The sequence below is a fragment of the Dipodomys spectabilis genome, unplaced genomic scaffold, assembly GCF_019054845.1.
Source record: "Dipodomys spectabilis isolate Male_0828 unplaced genomic scaffold, ASM1905484v1 ptg000018l, whole genome shotgun sequence".
Lineage (NCBI taxonomy): Eukaryota > Metazoa > Chordata > Mammalia > Rodentia > Heteromyidae > Dipodomys > Dipodomys spectabilis.
The window spans coordinates 5516784-5541835 of NW_024870695.1; the positions used below are offsets into that span (position 1 = coordinate 5516784).

General features: G+C 38.8%; 1 protein-coding gene across 1 annotated transcript in view; it reads right to left on the reverse strand.

Moving 5' to 3' along the window:
* Nsf (N-ethylmaleimide sensitive factor, vesicle fusing ATPase) overlaps positions 1 to 25052 on the reverse strand; it is a 150252-nt gene that overhangs the window by 38544 nt on the left and 86656 nt on the right. Inside the window, exons 13-15 of the mRNA XM_042673632.1 lie at positions 12605 to 12700; positions 8357 to 8513; positions 4612 to 4745 (exon numbers count right to left, since the gene is read on the reverse strand). Of these exons, the coding sequence (XP_042529566.1) occupies positions 4612 to 4745; positions 8357 to 8513; positions 12605 to 12700 (387 nt within the window). The remainder of the gene's footprint in view (positions 1 to 4611; positions 4746 to 8356; positions 8514 to 12604; positions 12701 to 25052) is intronic.

The following is a 25052-nucleotide window of genomic DNA, read 5'->3' on the forward strand; positions in this document are numbered from 1 at the left end:
CAAAGCCAGCCCAGGCAAGAAAGTCTGTGAGACTCTTATATCCACTAAACTACCAAAGAAGCCAAAAGTGGAACTGTGGCTCAAGTGGTAGAGTACTAAACCTTAAGCAAAAAAAACTCAAGGACAGTGCCCAGGCCCTGAGTTCAAGCTCCAAGACCGGAACAAAAGAAGAAAAGTGATTGGAAATAACCTAAACAACAAAAGAAATATAGTAAATAAAGTATGAGTTGGAAGGTAAAGACATTGTCAATAAAAATGCACTACACAATAAAAAATTAAAAGTCATTGTTTCCCCCTGAATTCTGAAGATAATTATATATTATACATAATATTAGAATTAAGAGTTTTAGTGACATTTTAAAAAGTTCATAATATCATGAGTACAAAAAAAGCTTAAAACAGTATTTCTAATATGATCCCTATATACTCTGTGTGTGTGTGTGTGTGTGTGTGTGTGTGTGTAGAAAACAGAATGAAAGGACAAATACAAAAACAGATTTATTTTTACTTTCATCTATGCTCTTTTCCATCTTTCTTGATGTATTCTTCTAGTTAGGAAAAGTACATTGAGGGCACTTAGAAGTAAAGAAATATTTTCTTCAAAATAATAAAACATTATAATTTATTTGAGCTTTGAAAAAAACGTTCAAACATTTTCCACTCTTCATACCAAAAAGTAGAGATGAGAATACTGGTGGGAGGTAGTTCTGGGACAAGAATGGCATTTATATTTCATTTTCAAAAACAACCTGAAGACTTTGCATCTTTAGACTGGTTTGAGCCCTCAGGCTTTTGTCAACCTATCATTAGGTAACAAGGTAAAAACTATTTGCAGCAAAAGATTTTGTAATATTTCTAATATGCTTCATTCTTTTTCTCTATTCTGAACTTTACTTACAGGAAATAATATACCTCCCTCCAAATGAAAACCAAAAAGTGTGATGTGAACTTCCTGTACTGTTGAAGTATAATTTTTGTAATTTTTAACAGATTGCATAGATGATCCAGACAGTGAATCATGAATTGAAATGATTTTGAATAAGCTTATATAGACACTCATTTTTATATTCCTTAGCCTTCCACTCATCTAAAACTCTACCTTGAAAGGCTTCACTAATTTAAAGATTAAATCATAAGTTATTAAGCCATTAATTTAACCATTTAAGCCTCTAAAATCAGAATATATTACCTTCCCCCCTCAAGTCAATTTGCAAGAGATTAAAATAATAAAAATGATAATATCTCACACTCACAGAGTAGCTTTGATCTGCAGAAGCCTAAAGTACTTTTTAAAAACTTTATAGAAAAGCTAAACCATCCACCCACATGTCAAGAGTACATCTGAAGACAAAGCTGGCAGCTGGTGAAAAGCACTGGAGTACCTTTACCATCAGCATAGAAGTTTACCGGTTTGTAACAAGTATAGGAGTAGAAAAATGCAAACAGAATTAGCTTTTCAATTAACTGGAAAGTTCAATGGCTACAGGTTCCAAGAACTATTATTTAATTTTTTTTTTTTTTTTTTGTTGGTCGTGGGGCTTTAACTCTGGGCCTGGGTGCTGTCCTTCAGCTCTTCAGCTCAAGGCGAGCGCTCTACCACTTGAGCTACAGTGCCACTTCCGGTTTTCTGGTGGTTTATTGGAGATAGGAGTCTCACGGTCTCTCCTGCCCGGGCTGGCTTTGAACCGCGATCCTCAGATCTCAGCCTCCTGAGTAGCTAGGATTACAGGCGTGAGCCACCAGCGCCCGGCTTATTATTTAAATTTTTACCAGAAGTGGTATCAGGAAAAAGAAAAATTAGAAAGAGGGCTGGGAAGAACTATGGTAGAGCCCTTGCTTCAAATGCCCCAGGTCCTGGGGCTAAAAGGTGGCTCAGTGAGTGGTATAGTATTTGTCTTGCATGCATGAGGCCCTGGGTTTGATTCCTCACACCACATAATCAGAAAAAGCCGGAAGTGGTACTGTGGCTCAAGTGATAGAGTGCTAGCCTTAAGATGAAGAGCTGAGGGACAGCACCTAGGCCCAGAGTTCAAGCCCCATGACCGACAAAAAAAAAAAAAAAGTCCCAGGTCCAGGGTTTTATTCCCCAGCATTGCAGAAGCAACCAGAAAAACACCCTCTATCTACTCTAAAGATATTCTATCCAGACATTTGTGGGAAGGATAGGTATTACTGGTTTCACCTTAGAAGCAGAGTAAGCTATAATATTCTAAATTCAATTTCAAACATCCTTATATAGGGCTGGGAAGGTGGCTCAGTGGTAGAGCGCTTGCCTTGCATGCTTGAGGCTCTGGGTTCGATTCCTCAGCACCACATAAGCAAAAAGAAAAAAGCCGGAAGTGGCGCTGTGACTCAAGTGGTAGAGCGCTAGCCTTGAGCTGAAGAGCTGAGGGACAGCGTGCAGGCCCAGAGTTCAGGCCCCACAACTGGACCCAAAAAAACAAAACAAAACAAAATATTCTTATATAGAATATTAATTTTTCTCAAGCTTACATTTTTGGAGTAGATGCTTCTTTTTAAGTGTGTTTTTCCAGCTCAATCCCTTTTCTAAAAAAAAACTAGAGTCATTCTACCTACAGCTTTACAGAGTAAGGGCCTAGAAATAAGGACAAAGAACATCTTGAGTGATTTTTATAAGATAGCACTTCAATTTTGGAGATTTTCTTTTTTGTTTTTTGTCAGTTGTGAGTCTTGAACTCTGGGCCTGGGCACTGTCCTTGTGCTCTTCAGCTCAAGGCGAGTGTTCTACCACATGAGCCATAGTGCTACCTCCAGTTTTCTAGTGGTTTATTGGAGATAAGAGTCTCACGGCCTTTCTAGCCCAAGATGGCTTTGAACCGTGATCCTCAGATCTCAGCCTCCTGAACTAGGATTACAGGCATGAGCCACTGGTACAGTGGAGATTTTCTTTCTTGATACTGATTTTCTTATATCTCTTTGACACATAATTGCTTCATATGTATAAAAGATTAACATGAAAAGTAAGATTTAAATAAAAGAACTACTTCAGCTGGATATAAAAATAATTTCCTCAGGGCTGGGAATGTGGCTTAGTGGTAGAGTGCTTGCCTAGTATGCATGAAGCCCTGGGATCTATTCCTCAGTACCACATAAACAGAAAAAGCTGGAAGTGGCAATGTGACTCAAGTGGCAGAAGTGCTGGCCTTGAGCGAAAGAAACTTAGGGACAGTGTCTAGGCTCTGAGTTCAAGCCCCAGGACTGGCACCAAAATAATAATAATAATAATAATAATAATTTCCTCAACTCTCTGGGAGTATGCAAAAAATTAGAGAATGTCAACAGCAACACCGGCTATATCAAGTGAGAAAATCAGCCATTAAGCATTTTCACCTTTGGTTCTTAGTTCTTTAAGAGCAGCCATCTACTATTCTAGAGGCTCTCCTTAAATAGAAGTAAGGGATAGACCAGATGACCTTCATTCTATTTTGTTCACTCTACTGAATGGTTACATTAAAAAGGTGACAAGTGATACTCAGGGAAAGAAGAAGAATGAGGACTGCATTAAGTTGTCATCTGACTCTGATTATTACCTAAAATGTAATCATCCTTTTGTAGGATTCTTAGGAATATCAGCTGAATGATTTGTTTGCTCTTTCCCAAACTACATAGTCAAGTTATTTGAATTTGAACAGTCTAACTCTGTACATTAATAAAAGAACTTAAAAAAATCCTAAATAAATTTGTTCTACCCTACTAGAACATTCTTAACTATGATCCTTCTTTTAACTAAAACAATGTACTAGCCAGGGAGAGGGCAGACAAATGGAGACAGAAATAGGGCAAATACAATCATAATACTTAATGTATATATGTAAAAATGGAACTAGAAAACTGGAGAAGGTAGGTGGTATTGAAACTCCTTTGTACAACTAGTTGACGATAATTTTTAAAAAAAGAAATGTATTAAATAAAGCATAATTTGGCAGGTAAAGACCCACTTAAAAATGCACTGCAATAGGGACACTGGTGACTCATGCCTGTAATCCTAGCTTCTTAGGAGGGCGAGAGCTGAGGTTCATGGCTCAAAGCCAGTCCAGGTAGGAAAATCTGAGACTCTTATCTCCACTAAACTACAAAAAAAAAAAAAAAAGCCAGAAGTAGAGGCGTGGCTGAAGGAGTAGAGAACAAACCTTGAGCAAAAGCAACTCAGGGACAAGAGCCCAGGCCTTGAGTTCAAGCCAAAGGACAGGCACACACACACAAAATGCAATGCACAAAATGAACTATGTAATTTATCAGCAGGGACTGGAAGGGAAAACTGGGGGAAAACAGAGGAAGGAGTGACACTGTCCAAAAAGAAGTATACTCATTATTTGATTTATGAAATGGTAACCCCTCTGTACAGCACCTTAATTACAACACCTTAATAAAAATAAAATTGTGTTTTTTAAAAAATGCACTGCACAATTAAAAAATTAAGTCTTTTTTTTCCCCAAATACTGTAATTTAGTTCCAAAAAACAGAGTCACTACAGGTTTTATACACATATGCAGAAAGGAAGATCTATTCATACATGCATGTGTTTACATACACATGCATCACATGCATTGAAGAGATGTAAAATTGAAACGAAAGTAAAAATCTTGATACCTTCTTCATGGCCTGACACTTGGCAGTCTCAGAAAAGCCAATCATCTTATCAGGAGAGCAGATCTTGATGAAGGGGAAGTTGGATTCCTCTGCAATCTTTGCAGCTAGAGCAGTCTTCCCACTGTGAGGAGGGCCTGAAGGACGACAGCAGCAAGTCAGGGGAAAAAAGCCAATCTAATACAGGGGAAATCCAACAAGTCTCAACTAGTTGCACATTAACATATTCTGACACAGTTTCACAGCAGACATGTTACCTTTTATTTATTAGCAACTAAACTTAATGAACTGATTAGCATTTCTCAAAAGTATGGTGAAATACATGCCTTCTTGCTTTCTTACACGGCCTTAATCTTTCAAGCTTCTGGCTAAATATATAAAGTACAAGGATTCTGCTCCGTAAAAAGAGAATGTATTCAAATACATAATAGACTTGTGTTATTAGTTCTATTAAATCATTTGGTTAACAAAAAATAGTCTTCCTAGATGATATAGGCAGAGACAGGACCAAACTACCTTATTAGAAGCAAATCTGTCATAAAAATTTTGAATTTGGGCTGGGAAGGAGTGCTTGTCTATCATGCATGAAGCTCTGGGTTCAATTCCTCAGTACCACATAAACAGAAAAAGCCAGAAGTGGCTCTGTGGCTCAAGTGGTAAAGTGCTAGCCCTGAGCAAAAGAAGCTTAGGGACAATGCCCAGGCCCTGAGTTCAAGCTCCATGACTGGCAAAAAACAAAATAAAAAAGTTAGAATTCGAAAGATTCACTAGGCCCTTTTCATAAAGGCAAATGAAATCTAGAAATTTACCTGTTTTAAAACAAGCCTCCCCTTCCTACCTATGTATTGGAAGATATGTCTTCTTCTAAACATAAACCTATCAGTTCCTTACAGCCTCAGGACCTGATGTTAGGGACCATGCCTAATAACTCATACTAACCTTCTTCTGTCTTCAAAATGCAAGTTCCAAGCCGGGGGCCAGTGGCTCAGGCCTGTAATCCTAGCAAAGCCAGCCTGAGCAGAAAGTCCGTGAGACTCTTATCTCCAATAAACCACTAGAAAACCGGAAGTGGTGCTGTGGCTCAAGTGGTAGAGCACTCACCTTGAGCTGAAGGGTGCAGGGACAGCGCCCAGCCCAGAGTTCAAACCCCACAACCAACCAAAAAAAAAAAAAAAGCAAGTTCCCTACATAATGATCTCTACTGGCTGCCTGAATGCTTACCTTCTACCCATCTTTACCAAACCCGAAAGGCTCCCACCTCCTCCACAGTGATCAGACTCCCTTCAAGGCCATCATAACCTCTGTTTCACCAATTCCAAAAACACTTTTCTCTATAGGCTTTTTAGGAGCATGTGATACAACTGTAAACTCCCCTCTTCTTTCAAATGCCTTTCTTGGCTTCTGTGACAGCATATTCTTTCTGCTTCTCTTGCTCCCCATCTTTCTCTTCTCTGATTATTTTTACTCCTTTGTCAACTCTCCCTTGTTCTCTTTAGTCCTGAATTATTTACAAACTCATTTTTCATCTCAATCCACGCACATTCTTTCCCTAAGTGACTTTATCTATTGGTTTCAAGGGCAGTCAGTCTAAACATTGACAAATCATGAATCAACTGCCTGCCAGGCTGTTGTCCTAAGTGACTGACTCACTTAAGCATCAACTATCCAACATTTTGAATTTAGAAACTATACAGAAACTCAGAATCTATTAATATGAATTCATGAGCTTTCTTTTTTTTTTTTTTAAATTTTATTTTATTTTATTTGAGAACATACTGTACAGAGGGGTTACAATTACATGGGCAGGATAATGCATACATTTCTTACCAAGCATTGCAGCCTCCTCCTTTGTTTACCCTTCACCTTCATGAGCTTTCTTGAAATCTGCTTTTCCATCTGTCTTCCCTGGTAAATATCTCCATTTACCAGAAACCTGGGACTTACATTTGACACCTTTGTCTATATTTAATCCAACCAATATTTCTCTTTTTCTTTTTTTTTTTTTTTGGTTGGTCGTGGGGCTTGAACTCTAGGCTTAGGCGCTGTCCCTGTGCTCTTCAGCTCAAGGCAAGTGCTCTACCGCTTGAGCCACAGCACCACTTCCGGTTTTCTAGTGGTTTCTTGGAGATAAGAGTCTTACAGACTTTCCTGGCCAGGCTGGCTTTGAACCATGATCCTCAATCTCAGCCTCCTGAGTAGCTAGGATTACAGATGTGAGCCACCGGTGCCCGGCTTCCAACCAATATTTCTAAACTTCATCTTCCCCATAGACAAGACAGGGAGAAGAAGAGCATTGACTGAAAGGAGCTTTACATGATATTATATATGTAAAGTGCTAATAAAAAGACTGGCAAATAGGAAGGCTCAAAGAATGTTAGCCTAATGATGATTGATAACTACTAATAATTTTTGTCAAACTTTTTATTCTACATCCTAAATATTGCTCAGATTAATTTTTCTCTATCGCCACTGTCATCCCAGTAGTTCAAATCACATTCAGCTCACTAGAACAGTGTAATTCTTCTAACCATTAGTCTTTTATCTTTTTTGCCCTTTGAACCCATTCTCCCTCATAAAGCAGTCATGATGATATTCTAACAATACAAATCCTACAAATGACTTCCCACTGCCCCTAAGATACAGTCTAAATCTTTTTCTTCTTCTTCTCCTGGTGCTGGGGATGGACCCCAGAGCCTCAGGAAACTACACAAATCTCTACATTGAGACCCATTTCCAGCTCAGTATACTCTAAGTCTTTAGGCCTACACAGCTTTGAGAATTGGCTCCTGTCTAGCCAATCTGTTTCCCACTGCCAGGGACTTCTACTTACATCTTCCCAAATTACTTTGCCCAGCCAGCTTCTAATCCTTGGAGCCTTCGTTTAACATACTTTTCTCAGGAGCCTTTACCCCTGGATGTTTAAGCGAGTTAGGTACCCCTGCTGTCTGGCCTCACAGAACTTCCTGGATGGCATACTAATCATAACTGCAAGTTAATTACTTGTGAATGGGATGTCCTTCTTCTGTAAACTAATGAAGTCCTAAATGATATCCAAGGCCAAAATTAAACATCATCTTTAGTTTTCCCATACTAGTCCTAGGCAAAATGACTTGTATTCAAACATACTCTTACATATATACAGTATAGTTAAGAATTTTTTTACAAGTCTCTTTTCATTACTAAACTGAATACTTCAATGTTTTTATATTCCCAGCAATGAGTAAACTTACCAAGTATCCAGTAAATATTGACTTGAATCAAACTATGTAGTATCATTCTACTTATTAAGTTCTAAAAACATTAGACACATTGGGGCTGGGAAGGTGGCTCAGTGGTAGAGCGCTTGCCTTGCATGCATGAGGCTGAGGTTCGATTCCTCAGCACCACATAAGCAGAAAAAAAAACCAGAAGTGGCACTGTGGCTCATGTGGTAGAGTGCTAGCCTTGAGCTGAAGAGCTGAGGGACAGCGCCCAGGCCCAGAGCTCAGGCCCCACGACCGGACCCAAAAAAAAAAAAAAAATTATAGACACATTCCTACAAGAAAACTAGTTGTTATCATTCTCAATAACATTCTAATTCAAGAAAATTTTGATTTGTTCACAATATTGGTACATAAACTGGGCTATGATCGTCAGATCATGAATAAGATTTAGAACTAAAACCCATTCACTTTTCTGGAATGTGCTAAATGGATTTTTAAAAAAAGTACTTAAAAAAACTTAAAAAACCCTACCATCATTTTCTCACCTTCCAGAAGGACGCTAACCAGTGGTGTACGGTCACTGTTTTTAGTCTGCTGGACCAAAAGCTCTCCATCATCCAGAACTCGAGTAACTGGGTCGCCCCATTTGATGATTCCATTCATAATGTAACTTGCATAATCCTCTTGGTTTGTGCCAAATGCCTATTTAGGAAAAGAATAGTTTAAAGCATTTTAAGTATTAGTATTAAAACTAAAATATTTAACTTCTTCTTTCCTCTGTCATTGGGTTGTATGTGCTTCACTCGATTCCTTACCAAGTCTTCTTATAAGACTTGCTGGATTTAGTGATTCCTGTGTAAGAAACAAAATCAAAACCATCAAATCCTTCAATGGATTCAGATGAAAATTGTTAGTAAAAATCAGGTTTTGTTCCAAGAATAAACATTGGAGAACTAAGCTGGATCTATAAGGAATTGCATGAGATATGACATACATATTTATGCTATGTCATGGTCATTATCATATTTTTTATTTTCTTTTCTTATTTTTGTGTGGTACTAGGGTTTGAACTCAGGGTATTTCACTAACTAGGTGAGTGCTCTACCACTTAAGCCATACCACCAACCCTTTTTACTTTCATTTTTCAAGTAGGTCTTGTGTTTATTCCTGGGTCTGTCTTGGACTACAATCCTCCAATTTTTGCTTCCTGCATAGCTGGGATAACAGGTATATGCTACTGCACTCAGCTTTTATTGGTAAAGATGGAGTTTCATAAATATTTTGCCTGAACTAGCCCTGAATTGTGATCCGTCTGATCTCATTCTCCAATAGCTAAGATTATAGATACGAGTTATCAGACCTGACTATCATATTACCATACTGAAAGTGTCTGGATATCTGGACATGTTTTTATTGGGAATCTGATTTTTCTCTTTGTTTCTATGTTCTGCACTAGTACATTGGTTCAGTAAAAAACAAAAAAAACCTGAAACCTTTAAAAAAATATTGAAAGGTATAAAAGATTAGTAATGATGTCTATATAACAAAAATACTGAACATTACCTCATATTAAAGTGAAAATCCTAGCCAGGCGCCACAGGCTCATGCCTATAATCCTAGCTACTCAGGAGGCTGAGATCTGAGGATCATGGTTTGAAGCCAGCTTGGGCAGGAAAGTCTGTGAGACTCTTATCTCCAATAAACTATTCAGAAAAAGGTAGAAGTGGCACTGTGGCTCAAGTGGTCTAGCACTAGTCTTAAGCACAAAAAGGCTGATGGACAGTGCTCAGGTCCTGAATTCAAGCCCCAGGACTGTTAAAAAAAAAAATAAAGTGAAAATCCTGAAAAGCAAAAAACAAATCAAACTACTCCCTGGACCCAAACACATCACAGTTTCTCCTTTTTTTTTTTTTTTGGGGGGGGGGGGGTCGGTCGTGGGGCTTGAACTATGGACCTAGATGCTGTCCCTGAACTCTTCAGCTTAAGACTAGTGCTCTACACCACTTGAGCCACAGCTCCACTTCCAGTTTTCTGGCGGTTAATTGGAGATAAGAGTCTCACAGAATTTCCTGCCTGGGCTGGCTTTGAACTGCGATCCTCAGATCTCAGCCTCCTGAGTAGCTAGGATTACAGGCATGAGTCACCAGTGCCCAGCAGTTTCTAATTTCGTAAAATTCAATCAACAGCAACAATAAAACTGTTTAGATGACACAGAAGAATAAAAATAGATTCTAGGCTCAGATTTCAGCAAAGCCTAGATCTTTAGAATCCCTGAGAGAAAAAGCGTATATGGGTCTGGAAAGGTGGCTCAGTGGTAGAGTGCTTGCCTTGCATGCATAAGGCCCTGGGTTCAGTTCCTCAGCACCACATAATCAGAAAAAGCCAGAAGTGGCTATATGGTTCAAGTGGTAGAGTGCTAGTCTTTAGCCGAAGAGCTGAGGGACAGCACACCGGCCCAGAGTTCAGGCCCCACAACCAAAAAAAAAAAAAAAAAAACAAAAGAGTATATGCTCCATACATGCTTGTTTCTATAAGAACTGTGCAGGTCAAGGCCATTCTTTTAAGAATAAAAGAAAAAAAAGTAACAATGGAGATGAGAAGCAGCTCAGCACACAGAGACACTTTCTTAATGCTGACTGTGGGTCCTGTGGATTAAAATGTGAATACAGCTTGGGCACTAGTGGCTCAGTCATCCTAGCTACTCAGGAGGCTGAGGTCTGAGGACTACAGTTCAAGGCCAGCCTGAACAAGAAAGTCTATGAGACTCTTATCTCCAATAAACTATCAAAAAAGCCAGAAGTAGGCCTGTGGCTCAAGTGGTAGAGCTTTAGCTTTGAGCAAAAAGAAGCCTAGGGACAGTGTCCCAGACCCTGGGTTCAAACTCTAAGATCTGCACACACACAAAGTACAAATATAAAATGTTAACAAAAGTGGGTATCATCCACATTAACTCTATGGTAGGGTATATAAAGTTAGATGGCACTGTGGTACGTACGCATGTGTAACTGTTTAGACTGAGACAAAAAAATAAGAAGCTATAATGAAAGACTGAGGGTTAGAAAAAAAATAAAAATAATAATGCAGCCTTTTACTTCTCTTCACTACAGATTGAGGATGAAATCATATCCCACTTCACAGTCAACTTCTAATCCTTAATAATCATAACTTCTAAAAGTAGTCAACAATTTTAGTACTTAGAGTTGAATCAGATTTTCATGAAGTTAACAGGAAAATAAATTAGTAGGGAATTAGCCCATTGTAAGTGTAAAGGCTATAGAGCTTGAGAACTTCAACTTGTTAAAAGATCATCATATGCCTCAAAAAGTCAATTTCTGGATACCTGATGTGGATATATGTTCTTTAGAACTTACATTTTATAGAAAATAATCTCTGAAATAGTATTCAGTTCTCATGTCTTTATTACTTTGCTACAAAATAATTTTCCAGAGCCTGGTACTAGGGATCTCACTCCTGTAATCCTTGCTACTCACAAGGCTGAGATCTGAGAAATACACTTTGAAGCTAGCTGAGGCAGATAAATTCCTGAGGCTCTTAGCTCCAATTAATCAACAAAAAGCTGGAAGTAGAGGTGTGACTCAAATGGCATAGCTCTGGCCTTGAATGAAAAAGCAAAAACCTAAGGTCCAGAGTTCAAGCCCTGGTACCGGCACATACAAACACAAAAATGGTTTAGTGTGCTGGCTCTGGTGGCTCACACCTGTAATCCTAGCAGGGCTGAGATCTGAATAAGGATCAAGAATCTAAGATCTGTGAGACTCTTATCTCCAATTAACCACCAGAAAACCAGAAGTGGTGTTGCGGCTCAAAGTGGTAAAGTGCTAGCCTTGAACTGAACAGCTCAGGGATAGCGTCCAAGCCGAGTTCAAGCCTCAGAACTGGAAAAAAAAAGGGGGGGGGGCAGGGGGGTTGGCTGGTGATCTGATACTAACTACTGTATGCTAAACTTTAACTGTGACTGATTTAGTACTAAGACTTTTTTGGCTGTACTGGGGTTTGAACTCAGGGCTGCATTAATAGGGTCATAAGCTTTTGGCCTAAAGCCAGCCTCAGTCTGGACTGAGATACTCTACCTCCTACCAGTATTACTAGTGTGAACCACAAGAGTTCTTTGAGATAGAACACTAGCCTTGAGCTGAAGAGCTGACACTGCCCAGGCCCAGAATTCAAACACACACAAAAAAACAAAAACAAAAACGAAAAATGGATGCCTTAAAGGAGGGAAGAAAAGGTGAAAGAGAGGATAGGACAAGAGAGTTAGTTATAAAAAATAATAAATAACATAAAGAAGACAGACTGAATTTAGGTTTCTATAGTTTAAACCAATAAGAAAACTACTACTTTAATATAAAGAACTAATAATTAGAAAGTCAAGATTTAATGGACTGCCTTATACTAAGGTGAGCTCCTTATTATGAGAAATATTTAGGTACCAGTTAATCACCATATTCAGTTACTGTAAGAGGTTTTAGATTGGGACAATTTTAATATTAATATAAGGTAAGGGCTGGGAAGGTAGCTCAGTGGTACAGTGCTTCCATGCATGAGGCCCTGGATTCGATTCCTCATCATCACATAAGCAGAAAAAGCCGGAAGTGGAGCTGTGGCTCAAATGGTAGAGCATTAGCCTTGAGCTGAAGCACTGAGGCCCAGAGTTCAGCCCCCATGACCGACAAAAAAAAAAAAAAAAGGTGAAATGGAACTTATTTTTCTTCTGAATGATAATAATCATCATCATTATTTTGGTTTGTATGTTGCTTAGTATGCATACTCACTGGTTTGATATCATTCTCCAAAGAAGCAAGGAAGTCTCCTCTTGTCACCTGCAGGCTCTCTGCCTTCTCCATGTCTACTTCCACTTTAGTACTGGCCTAGGAGGAAATGAAAACAAAACAGAAGGACTTTCAATATCCAGAAACATTTTCAGCCTAACAATGAAATTTCTGAAGATATTTCACATACCAAAAAACTCAAAACTGACTGGGAATGTGGCTTAGTGGCAGAGTGCTTGCCTAGCATGCATGAAACCCTGGGTTTGATTCCTCAGTAGCGCATGAACAGAAAAAGCCAGAAGTGGCTCTGTGCTCAAGTGGTAGAGTGCTAGCCTTGAGCCAAAGAAAGCTCAGGGACAGCACCGAGGCACTGAGTTCAAGTCCCAGGACTGGCAAAAACCCAAAAATAAAAACAAAAAACTTTAAAACATTTGTAAATCATATGTATTTAAAAGGATTTCATGTCCACAATATATAAAGAACTCCTAAGATTCAATGACAAAAAAACAAGGACTTAAACAGATATTTCTCCAAAAAAGACACACAATGTCTAAATGCACTCAAAAAGATGCTTAATATCACTAGTCATTTGGAAAATGCTAATCAAAACTACAATGAGCACACTGTGGTAGTACAAGTTTATAATCCCAGCACTTGAGAGGCTGAGACAGGCAGTTCCTAAGTTTAAGGGCAGCCTAGGCTACAAAGGGGTACTCTGCTTCAAAAAACAAACAAGAAAACAAAATGTTACAATGAGATTTTGCCTCACAGCCATTAAAGTGGTTAATATTTAAAAAAAAAAAAAAAGAACCCTAGAAAACAAGCTTTGACAAGAGATAGAGAAACTGAGCTAAGTGCCAGTGGTTCATGGCAGGAAGCTGAGAGCTGAGGAGCACAATTCAAAGCCAGCCTGGGCAGGAAAGTATGTAAGACTCTCATCTCCACCAAACTATCAAAAAGGCCAAAAGTGGAGTTGTGGCTCAAGTGGTAGAGCTCTAGCCTTAGCAAAAGGAGCTCAGGAACAGTGCTTAGGCCCAGCACAGAAAAGCAAAGAAGGAAGGAAGGAAGGAAGGAAGGAAGAAGGAAGGAAGGAAGGAAGGAAGGAAGGAAGGAAGGAAGGAAGGAAGGAAGGAAGGAAGGAAGGAAGGAAGGAAGGAAGGAAGGAAGGAAGGAAACTGGACTGTCTATATATTATTTTTTTTTTGGGTCCAGTCGTGGGCCTGAACTCTGGGCTTGGGAGCTGTTCCTCAGCTCTTCAGCTTAAGGCTAGCGCTCTACCACTTGAGCCACAGCGCCACTTCCGGCTTTTTTTTTCTTTTTGCTTATGTGGTGCTGAGGAATGGAACCCAGGGCCTCAGGCATGCAAGGCAAGCGCTCTACCACTGAGCCACCTTCCCAGCCCCTGTCTATATACTATTGATGGGGATATAAAATAATATGGCCTCTAGACACCTTGAAGATCTGAAAATTGGGTCTTCAAGAGATTTTTAATGTTCACAAAGAACATTATTTACAATAACTAAGACATGGAATTCTTTATACAAGAAGATACAACCAGACACTGGTGGCTCATGCCTGTAATCCTAGCTACTCAGAAGGCTGAGATCTGAAGATTGAGGTTCAAAGCCAATCCAGGCAGGAAAGTCAGTGTGATTTTTATCTCCAATTAACTACCATAAAGTGAGAAGTGGCACTATGGTTCAAAATGATTGAGCACTAGCCTTGAGCAAAAGAACTAAGGAACAGCACCCAGGCCTTGAGTTCAAGTCCCATGGCCAACAAAAAAGAAGGAAGAAGGAAGAAGGAAGAAGGGAGGAGGAGGAGGAGGAGGAAGAGGAAGAAGAGGAAGAAGAGGGGGAAGAAGAGGAGGAAGAGGAGGAAGAGGAGGAAGAAGAGGAAGAAGAGGAAGAGGAAGAGGAAGAAGAAAGAAGAAAGAAGAAAGAAGAGGAAGAGGAAGAGGAAGAAGAAGAGGAAGAAGAAGAGGAAGAAGAGGAGGAAGAAGAGGAGGAAGAAGAGGAGGAAGAAGAAGAAGAAGAAGAAAGAAGAAGAAGAAGAAGAAGAAGAAGAAGAAGAAGAAGAAGAAGAAGAAGAAGAAGAAGAAGAAGAAGAAGAAGAAGAAGAAAGAAGAAGAAGAAAGAAGAAGAAGAAACAATATACAGGGGATAAAAATGGCTCACAACCTTGGCTGAACATGAAAATAACCTCTAGAGCTTTGAAAGACAAATAGATTCCAGCCTTAACCCCTCAAGATTCTGAGCTAGCAAATCCAGTGAATGGTTCAGGCATTTATTGTTTTGGAGAGTGCCATAAATGATTTGACTCAGACTTAAGAATCATTACTAGGGGCTGGGAATGTAGCTTAGTGGTAAAATGCTTGCCTAGCATGCATGAGCCCTGGGTTCAATTCCTCAGTACCATATGAACAGAAAAAGCCAGAAGTGGCGCTGTGGCTCAAGTGGTAGCTAGCCTTGAGCCAAAGAAGTTCAGGGACAGCATCTAGGCCCCAAGTTCAAGCCCCAGGACTGGCCAAAAAATAAATCATTAGGAGACCAAGAACCTGAAACTTCAACATAGATTCTACTTTAGAACCTCCATGCCAGTTCCAAATATTCTACTTACTGCACCTGGAGCTAACACTTAAAAGACATCTGGAGAAGCATCAAGGTCTTTATCAGCACTTGGAGCTGCCTGGACCTGATGAGTGATTAAGATAGCAACATGTTCGTTAAGGTGTCTGGGCTCATTACCAATAGCACAAAGCAAGAATCTCATTTTTAAACTGGCATAATGGCTTTTTTTTTTTAAAAAAGGCATCTTCCAAAAATGACCTCAGTATAAAATAAAAGCATATTAGGCAAATATCAACCTTCCATCAATGTTATAAAATGTGAGTCATGTTCCTTTAGGAACAGTCTGCTGAGACAAAACAGACATTAAAATAAAAAACTCAGCCTTGAGGGATAAAAACTATGTCAGGAAAGTGGATCAAGATGGAAAAGAGAACTCATATTATTCCTTTCCTTTTGTGCTCCAAATCCCACGAAAAAACAGAAGTGAGAGAGAAAGGTTAAAATGTATGGAACATATATCAGTTTTAACTGACCTAATGGTCTCAGAAACAGTGAGAAATAAAATCGAGACAAAGCAATAAAAGAAGACACATTTTGATTTTTCATAATTTTGTTTTTTCACTGATGAAAGGTGTATGGCAGTTTGAGGGTTCAATAGGTGCTGATTGGGATAAATGGAAAGAAATCCACATCAGTCTAGGTATACTGGAGAAAATTTACTGTGCATTAACGATGAAGAGAAAGGTGGGGCACTGGTGGCTCATGCCTGTAATCTTAGCTATTCAAGAGACTGAGAACTGAAGATTCTAATTCAAAGTCAGCCTGGATGAGAAAGTCTGTGAAACTTTTTATCTCTAATAAACTACCCCCAAAAGGCTGGAAGTAGAGCTCTGGCTTAAGTGGTAGAGTGCTAGCCTTGAACAAAAGAAGCTCAGGGACACTGCCCAGGCCATGAGTTCAAGCCCCAGGACTGGCACAAAAACAAATAAACAAATAAATTTAGAAGATGAAGAAAAACTAGAAACTTTCTGAGAAACAAAAACTGGTAGGACTCCTCTTCTGGCAGTATTGGAGACTATATATCTATGCATTAAAACCACATTTTTTTTGGGGGGGGGTCAGTCGTAGGGTTTGAACTTTGGGCTTGGGCACTGTCCCTGTGCTTTTCAGCTCAAGGCAAGCACTCTACCGCTTGAACCACAGTGCCAATTCTGGTTTTCTAGTGGTTTATTGGAGATAAGAGTCTCACAGACTTTCCTGCCCGGGCTGGCTTTGAACCGAGATCCTCAGATCTCAGCCTCCTGAGTAGCTAGGATTACAGGTGTGAGCCACCGGCGCTTGGCTTAAAACCACATTTTGATGGTCATCCTAAAAAATGACATTTCTATTACATACAGAGGCACAGGCGAACATTTTCCCAACAATATTTTAATGGCTACAATCAGAAATAATCTATGTATTGAACAAATATTCATTCATTGCATTTATTGCGAACCCTAGGAACTAAAGAACATGAAATAAAACAAATTCCCTGCCTCATGATTCTTGCATTTTTTTCTTTTTTTTTTTAATGACAGAGTCTTATTTACTTACTGTGGGCTGTGCAGCTTAGAGATCTTGCGTTTTTAAATATAGAGTAATAACGTAGAACACTGAGCATTTGTAAAAAAGTATACACATATGTACATAAATATATATTATGAATACAGCTAACACTGGAGAGGGAAAGGAAAGTGACGTTAAAGACAGTCTTTCTCATTTCTCCTTTGATATCTGGCATCCCTGAAGCTTTTACAAATACAATGTGTTTGTGTATGACTTCTGTAACACTGTGTTATGGCTGAGACTAGCAGACTTTATAAAGAGAAGAGATTTGTTTAGCTTGCAGTTTGGCATGTGGAAAGTCCTACAGATGTGGTGTCTACCAAGGGCCAAGTGGAAGATGGCAAAAATGTATGCAAGAAGAAGAATTCCCATATCCAAAAAAAGCCAGAGGTCTGCATGAGACCAGTCTCTTTAGAACTAACTAAGGTCCCAGGAGAAATAACCAGCATCCCTAATGACCTCAAGTTAGGGTGCCACCTTTTCTGGTTCACAGCACCTCTGAATACCATCTGAGGATAAACCTCCCAACACAAGGAGACAAAAACCACTGAAACTATGTTAACTTCCACACTTAAAAAAAAAAAAAAGCAAGTAACATGTTAATAGGCAAATACTCTACTTAAGTAGAACAAGTAGCATTTTGATTATTAATAGGACTTTCTTTGGCACATACTAGGAATTAGAGAAATATTAATCACATTTATTTGGCATCTCTAAGTTATAAGAAAAAAATAATGAAAAATATTTCCATCAAAGTATCATGGTAATTCATATTATATGTCTCTATACTTCTTAGTAGTATATAAAGTATATATAATATGCCTTATATGTAAAGTATGCATATATATTATACATATAGATATATTATCTCATTTCATCTTATCACATTACCTTATTTTATACTTATATAAACCTAGAGGTGTTAATAAGACATTAGGATATATAGAATTTCAGGGCTGGCCACAAAAAATAAAATACCTAGGAATTAATTTAACCAAAGAAGTGAAGGACCTCTATGATGAAAACTTTAAAATCTTGAAAAAGGAAATCAAAACAGAACTTAGAAAATGGCAAAACCTCCCATGCTCCTGGATTGGAACGATTAACATCGTGAAAATGGCAATACTTCCCAAGGCTATCTACAAATTCAACGCGATACCTATCAAAATTCCAACCTCATTCTTCAAGGAAATAGAACAGGCAATCCAAAAATTCATATGGAACAATAAAAGACCCAGAATAGCAAAAATGCTCCTCAACGGAAAGAACACTGCTGGAGGAATATCAATACCAAATTTCAAACTCTACTATAAAGCCATAGTAATCAAAACAGCTTGGTATTGGCATAAGAACAGACCTCAGGACCAATGGAATAGAATTGAAAATCCAGAAATGAACCCACAGACCTATCGCCATCTAATCTTCGATAAGGGAGCTAAAACAATAGAATGGAAGAAAGACAGCCTCTTCAGTAAATGGTGCTGGTAAAATTGGTTAAGTACTTGTAGAAAACTAAAGCTAGATCCTTATATATCACCCTGCACCAGAATCAACTCCAAATGGATCAAAGACCTCGAAGTCAAAGCAGACACTCTGAAAACATTACGGGATGGAATAGGAGAAACCCTGGGTCTCCTTGGCTCTGGCCAAAATTTTCTGAATAGAGACCCGGAAACACAACAAATCAAAGAAAGGTTGGACAAATGGGATTGCATAAAGTTGCAGAGCTTCTGCATGGCAAAGGACATAGCTAACAAGATCAATAGAAAGCCCACAGATTGGGAGAAGATCTTCACTAGCCATACAACGGACAAGGGACTCATATCTAAAATATACTTGGAACTCAAAAAATTACATCCCCCAACAACAAATCCTCAAAGAAACAACTGTCCAATAAATAAGTGGGCTAAAGACTTGAAGAGAAACTTCTCTGAAGAAGAAAGAAGGATGGCCAATAGACACATGAAGAAATGCTCAACCTCCCTAGCCATAAAAGAAATGCAAATCAAAACAACATTGAGATACCACCTCACCCCGGTTAGAAGGGCTATAATCAAGAACTCTAACAACAACAGATGCTGGAGGGGATGTGGACAGAAGGGAACCTTACTTCATTGTTGGTGGGAGTGTAAACTTGTTCAACCACTTTGGAAAGCAGTATGGAGGTTCCTGAAAAGACTTCACACAGAGCTCCCCTATAACCCAGCAATCCCACTTTTGGGCATTTACCCAAATGTTTACAAACAAGACCACACTAAAGCTACCAGCACAACTATGTTTATTGCAGCATTATTTACCATAGCTAAGATATGGAACCAACCCAGATGCCCCTCAGTAGATGAATGGATCAAGAAAATGTGGTATATATACACAATGGAATTCTATGCCTCCATCAGAAAGAATGACACTGCCCCATTTGTTAGGAAATGGAAAAACTTGGAAAAAATTATATTACGTGAAGTAAGCCAGGCCCAAAGAAACATAGGTCCCATGGTTTCCCTTATTTGCAACATCTAGTATATGTATGAGTCAAGCGCAAAAGGTCAGATAATGTGATGTTAGGAAAATGAACCCTTAGATATGTATTTTAATGCTTTTTTATTTCATGCATTTGTTTCTAACGCATTTATAAGATTATCTCTTTGTTGCTTTGTATGTCCCTCCCCCACAGTATAACCCCTGCTTTCACTATATTTGATGTCAGTATAACTTGTGGAGGAGATGGGGAAAAACAAGTCATTTAAGGATACAGGTGGACCTGTTGCAACAATGAGAAGTACAAGGTCATGTCGAAATCGAGCTTTACAAGGTTGGGGGGGGGGGGGCGCGGATTGGGGGGGGAGGGGGAGGGGGAGGGGGGAGGTAGGGAAGGGATGTGAAGGGTAAACAAAGAAGGAGGCTGCAATGCTTGATAAGAAATGTACGCATTATCCTGCCCATGTAATTGTAACCCCTCTGTACAGTATGTTCACAAAAAAAATTTAAATTAAATTTAAAAAAAAAAAGAGAATTTCAGGGCTGGGAAGGTGGCTCAGTGGTAGAGTGCTTGCCTTGCATGCATGAGGCCCTGGGTTCGATTTCTCAGCACCACATAAGCAAAAAGAAAAAAAAGCCGGAAGTGGTGCTGTGGCTCAAGTGTTAGAGTGCTAGCCTTGAGCTGAAGAGCTGAGGGACATAGCCGGGCACGGTGGCTCACGCCTGTAATCCTAGCTACTCAGGAGGCTGAGATCTGAGGATTGCGGTTCAAAGCCAGCCCGGGCAGAAGAGACCGTGAGACTCCTATCTCCAATAAACCACCAGAAAACCAGAAGTGGCGCTGTAGCTCAAGTGGTAGAGCGCTCACCTTGAGCTGAAGAGCTGAGGGACAACGCCCAGGCCCAGAGTTCAAGCCCCACGACCGACAAAAAAAAAAAAAAAAGAGCTGAGGGACAGCGCCCAGGCCCAGAGTTCAGGCCCCATGACCGGAGCCAAAAAAAAGAAAAAGAAATAGGATATATAGAATTTCCTTCCTAAAGTCCCTTATAAAAATTTTACCTGATTAATTTTTTTGATACATCTAAGAAAAGTGACTACAAAGTCCATATTTTTAGGTCAAAGTGGAGTCATGTGTTTGGACAGAATCATTTCAAAATCTCAAAAGAAGTCATGTACCGGTGGCTCATGCCTGCAATCCTAGCTACTTAAAGAGGCTGAAGTCTGAGGATTGAGGTTCCTAACCAGCTCAGACAGTAAAGTCTGTGAGGCTTTTACCTCCAATTAACTGCTAAAAAGCCAGAAGTGGTGGTATGGCTCAAGTGGTAGAGCACTAGCTTTGATCAGAAAAGCTCAGAGACAATACTCAGGCTGTAAGCTCTCTCTCTTTCTCTTCTCTGTCTCTGTCTCTCTCTCACACACACACAGCTACCAGCCTCATTAGGGGGTGCTGAGGATTAAACCTAGGGCTTCACAAATGCTAGCCATAGGTTCTACCACTGAGCTACATCCCCATAAATCCCCAGCTCTCAGGATGTTCTTTTTCTTGAGGTAGAGTCTAACTATTTTGTACAAGCTGATCTCAGAGATGATTCTCCTGTCTCTACTTCCTGAGTGTTGGGATTATAAGCATGTACCACTATTCCCAGCTAGCCTTAAGTTTTTGCTATGATATTTTGTATTTTGTTTAGAGTAAAACTGGTTTCAAATAATAGAAACACAAATAGCAACATCAGAGAAAAAAATCTTGTCTATGTTTCAACATTTATCAAAAATTTTGAAAGATTTTATGGCTGTGATAATGTGAAATTTATCTTTTCACTAATTATTTTTTAAATTAATTTTATTTACCTATTTTTTTGTGTGTATGTATGTGATATTGAGGAACTGAACCGAGGGCCTCATGCATGCTAGGCAAGCACTCTACCACTAAGCCACATTCTCAGCCTCCTTTTAACTAAGTGTTAAGGAACAGGAAGACAAACACTGCATGTTTTCACATGTGGGCCCTAAAAGAAGAGAACAGAATAATCAACAATAGTCCATTCCTACAATCCCAGCACTTGGGAGGCTAAGATAGGAGGATTGTGAATTTGAGGCCAAAGACAAACAGTGAGACACTGTCTCATTAAAAAGAAATTAGAGCCAGGTGCTGTGGCTCAAGCCTATAATCCTAGTTATTCAGGAGGCTGAGAGCTGAAGATTGTTGATAAAAGGCAGCCCCAAGCGGGGAAGTCTGTGAGACTCTTATCTCCTATAAACTACAAAGAAGATGTAGGAGGAGGAGGAGGAAGAGGAAGAGGTGGAAGAAGAACAACAAAAAAAGCCAGTAGAGATAAGGCTTCAGGGGTAGAGTGCTAACCTTGAACAAAAGCTCATCAGGGACAGCACCCAGGACCACTGGTACACAGAAAGACAATGTGCACGCGCGCGCGCGCACACAAACACACACACGGACGCACGCACACTAAATTATTTTTAAAAAACATGTTATCAGATGCTTGGTTATGAGAGGATGATTAATAAGGCACAGGGGTGCAGTTAGGTAGCAGGAATAATTTCTAATGTCCTACAGCACAGAAAGGTAGGTGTGGCTGACAATAACTAGTTGTATATTTCAAAACAGCTAGTAGAAAGGATTTTGAATGTTCCCAAAGTGAAGAAGTGAGAGGTAATGAATATGCCAATTACCCTAATAACCAAATTAAGGTATTTGGCATAATTCATGGGGTAATCCAAATTACTCTAATGATCAAAGTTGATAATCCAGAGTTTACATGGATTTAACAATCACACTATAGCCTATCTATCTATCTATCAATCAAATTACTATCTGCCAATTAAAAAATTAAGATGGTTAAGGAAAGGATTTATTATAGAACAAGCTGTTTCCAAGTACGCCAGCAATTTCAGAAGTTACGTGTCAATAACCAATATTTTGGTGGTAAATTATTTCTACTCATTCATTAAAATAAATATTCTAAGGGTTTTCTTAGCCAATGTTTACTATTTTATCAAAATTATTAGTTTTATTTTTAATAGGTCAACAATCGTGATTTTTTTGCTTATTCAGAAGATGTTTTTGGTTTGTTCCAAGTATTAAGGTATGTTCTGTAAGTTATTTAGATTGGCTAGCTAATCAATGCAGAGAAGGCAGTATCTTTCAGCTTTTACCTGCAGAAACTCATAAACTTGTATTTCAACACTAGCAAATATTGAGTGGTCACCCTTAAATTTCATAACCTTTAAAATTTGACCTTTCAAAGTTCTTATCATTCCTCTTAAATTAAGGGTAGAATGACCTTAATCAATCAAATCTACAAAAAATAAGAAATAATTTTTATTAAGGTTCTGCAAACATAACTCAAGAGCTCTGGTTCTATAAAGTGTGTGTGTGTGTGTGTGTGTGTGTGTGTGTGTGTGTGTGTGTGTGTGTGTGTGTGTGTGTGTGTGTGTGTGAATGTGTGTCCTCAATTTATTTTTTTTAACAGATTATAGAATAAATTTAAGGTTAAGATTCTTCTCTACCTGAAGTAGAAATTATTTCAAGATAAAAATAATCAAATGCCATAGGAATTTTAGCCGATCAAAAACATAGGTAAGTCTTTTTTGTCTACATGATGAAATCTTTGTTTAAGCCTAGAACTTTTCCAAAGGAAGCAAAATAAAATTTATACTGTATTTTATTCTATGAAGAAAGCATATAACATCTCCACTCCTAGTTTTAGCCAACTTTAAGTCATAAATTTCAACTTAAACATTTACTTATCAATCACTATGAGTAGCATTGAATATCTAGAACCACAGGAAATGTAAAAGACTGGGTGTTTTCTGTCAAAAGGTCGAAGACCTTCTGACAATTGGGATTTTTTAAAATGTAGATTAAAAAAATAAATGTAATAGTATTTCTTTTTGGATGGTGAGATTAGTGTCTTATCCTTCTCTTCCTTCAGGTGCCCTGCATGGCTATTCTATAGAGACTGTGGGAAATTAGAAGCTGTTTTGTGTGGTAGAGTAGGTATTGATCACAAATCAGTATATATCCCCTGAAGCTTATGGGGAATTCAATCACATGAAAACAGTAAGAGAAATAATAACAATTATTTTCACTACTTCTTACCTCCAAGTCTGAAAGATTATGTATTGTGCATGACAAATGACTAAATCATATACAGACCTAGTGGATAATGCATTTGAAAATCATATTAACTAGTAAATAGTTACTGTGAATTATATCTAAACTCACTCATATGATGAGATAAAGGAATAGTACAAAATAATTTTCATAACATTAATTTTTCTTGAAAGATTAATCTCCTCCCAACTTTCGCACCAATCCTGAGGTTTAAACTCTAGGCCTGGGTGCTGACTTTAAGCTTTTGTGCTCAAAGCTTGTGCTCTACCACTTAAGCAACAACTACACTTCTGGCTTTTTGGTAGTTAAATGGAGGTGAGAGTTTCATAGACTTTTGCCTAACCTGGCTTTGAATTGCAATCCTCAGATCTCAGCCTCCTGAGTGCAGGATTACAGGCATGAACCACCGGCGCCCGGCTTATCATTACTTTTTATTAAAACATTTTTTATGAAGAAGAGGAAGAACGAAAAAATCAGACCTGCATGGATGAATGGATCCATTCTGTCAAGAATGAAATACCCTTCCTATATTACCCAAACATTTAGGAAAATATGGGCCAAAACAGTCATTTCTATCTACTAGGCAAGGAAATTAGAACTCATACTGACTAACCAAGAATACTTACATGGGGGGGTGGGGGAGAAGTAGTTGTGGAGGTGGGAGGGAAGGCATGGTAGGGGAAAAACAAAGGAAAAGGTAACAATGCTTAATAGGAAATGTACTCATTACCTTGCTAATGTAACTGTAACCCCTCTGTACAGTATTAAAAAAAAGAATACTTACATAGATTTATTCATTTTGAACAGTTATTGAGGGGTTGGGAATGTGGCTTAGTGGTAGAGTACTTGCCTAGCATGCATGAAGCAACAGGTTCAATTCTTCAGTACCACATAAACAGAAAAGGCTGGAAGTGGCACTGTGGCTCAAGTGATAGAATACTACACTTGAACAAAAGAAGCTCAGGAACAGTGCCTGGGCCCTTAGTTCAAGCCCCAGGACTGGCAAAAAAAAAAAAGTTATTGAACACCTACCATATGCTTAATATTTAGATCCATTTGAGGTATTGTGGAAAATTCAGAGATGAATGAGATATAGACTTAAAGACAAGAAAAAGGCTGAGTAAAGCTTTTCTATAAAGGGCAGACAGTAAATATTTCAGGCTTTGTAGGTCATATAGTTTCAATTGCAGACACTCAGCTCTGCCATTGTGGCATGAATGCACCAAAAATACATAAATTAATAGGCATGGTTGCATTTAAAAAAATACTTTATTCACAGACAGTGTGGTTGACTAGATGTGGTTCATAGTTTGTTGATTCCTGGTCTAGAACCAATGACAGGATACACTCAAGCAGCTACAACATACTCAGCCTAACTCTTTAGACTTTTGTTATTTCCTGCCTGATCTGTTATAAAAGTTCTCTCTAGTTTTGTGTCACCAACTCCACTCCCCTAAATACTCCACTCGACCCAGCTGCCAGAGGGATCTTATGTCTTAACACTCTGTCAGTGCTATTCTTAAAACTCTTCAATGGCTTAGCACTCCTTATAGAATAAAGACCTACTTCCTAGAGTATAAAAGCTTTTTGTGCTCTATCCTTGCTTTGCTCTCCTAACTCATCCCAAACAATGTCTCTCTCTCCAACATCCCTCCCCTAACCTCCATAC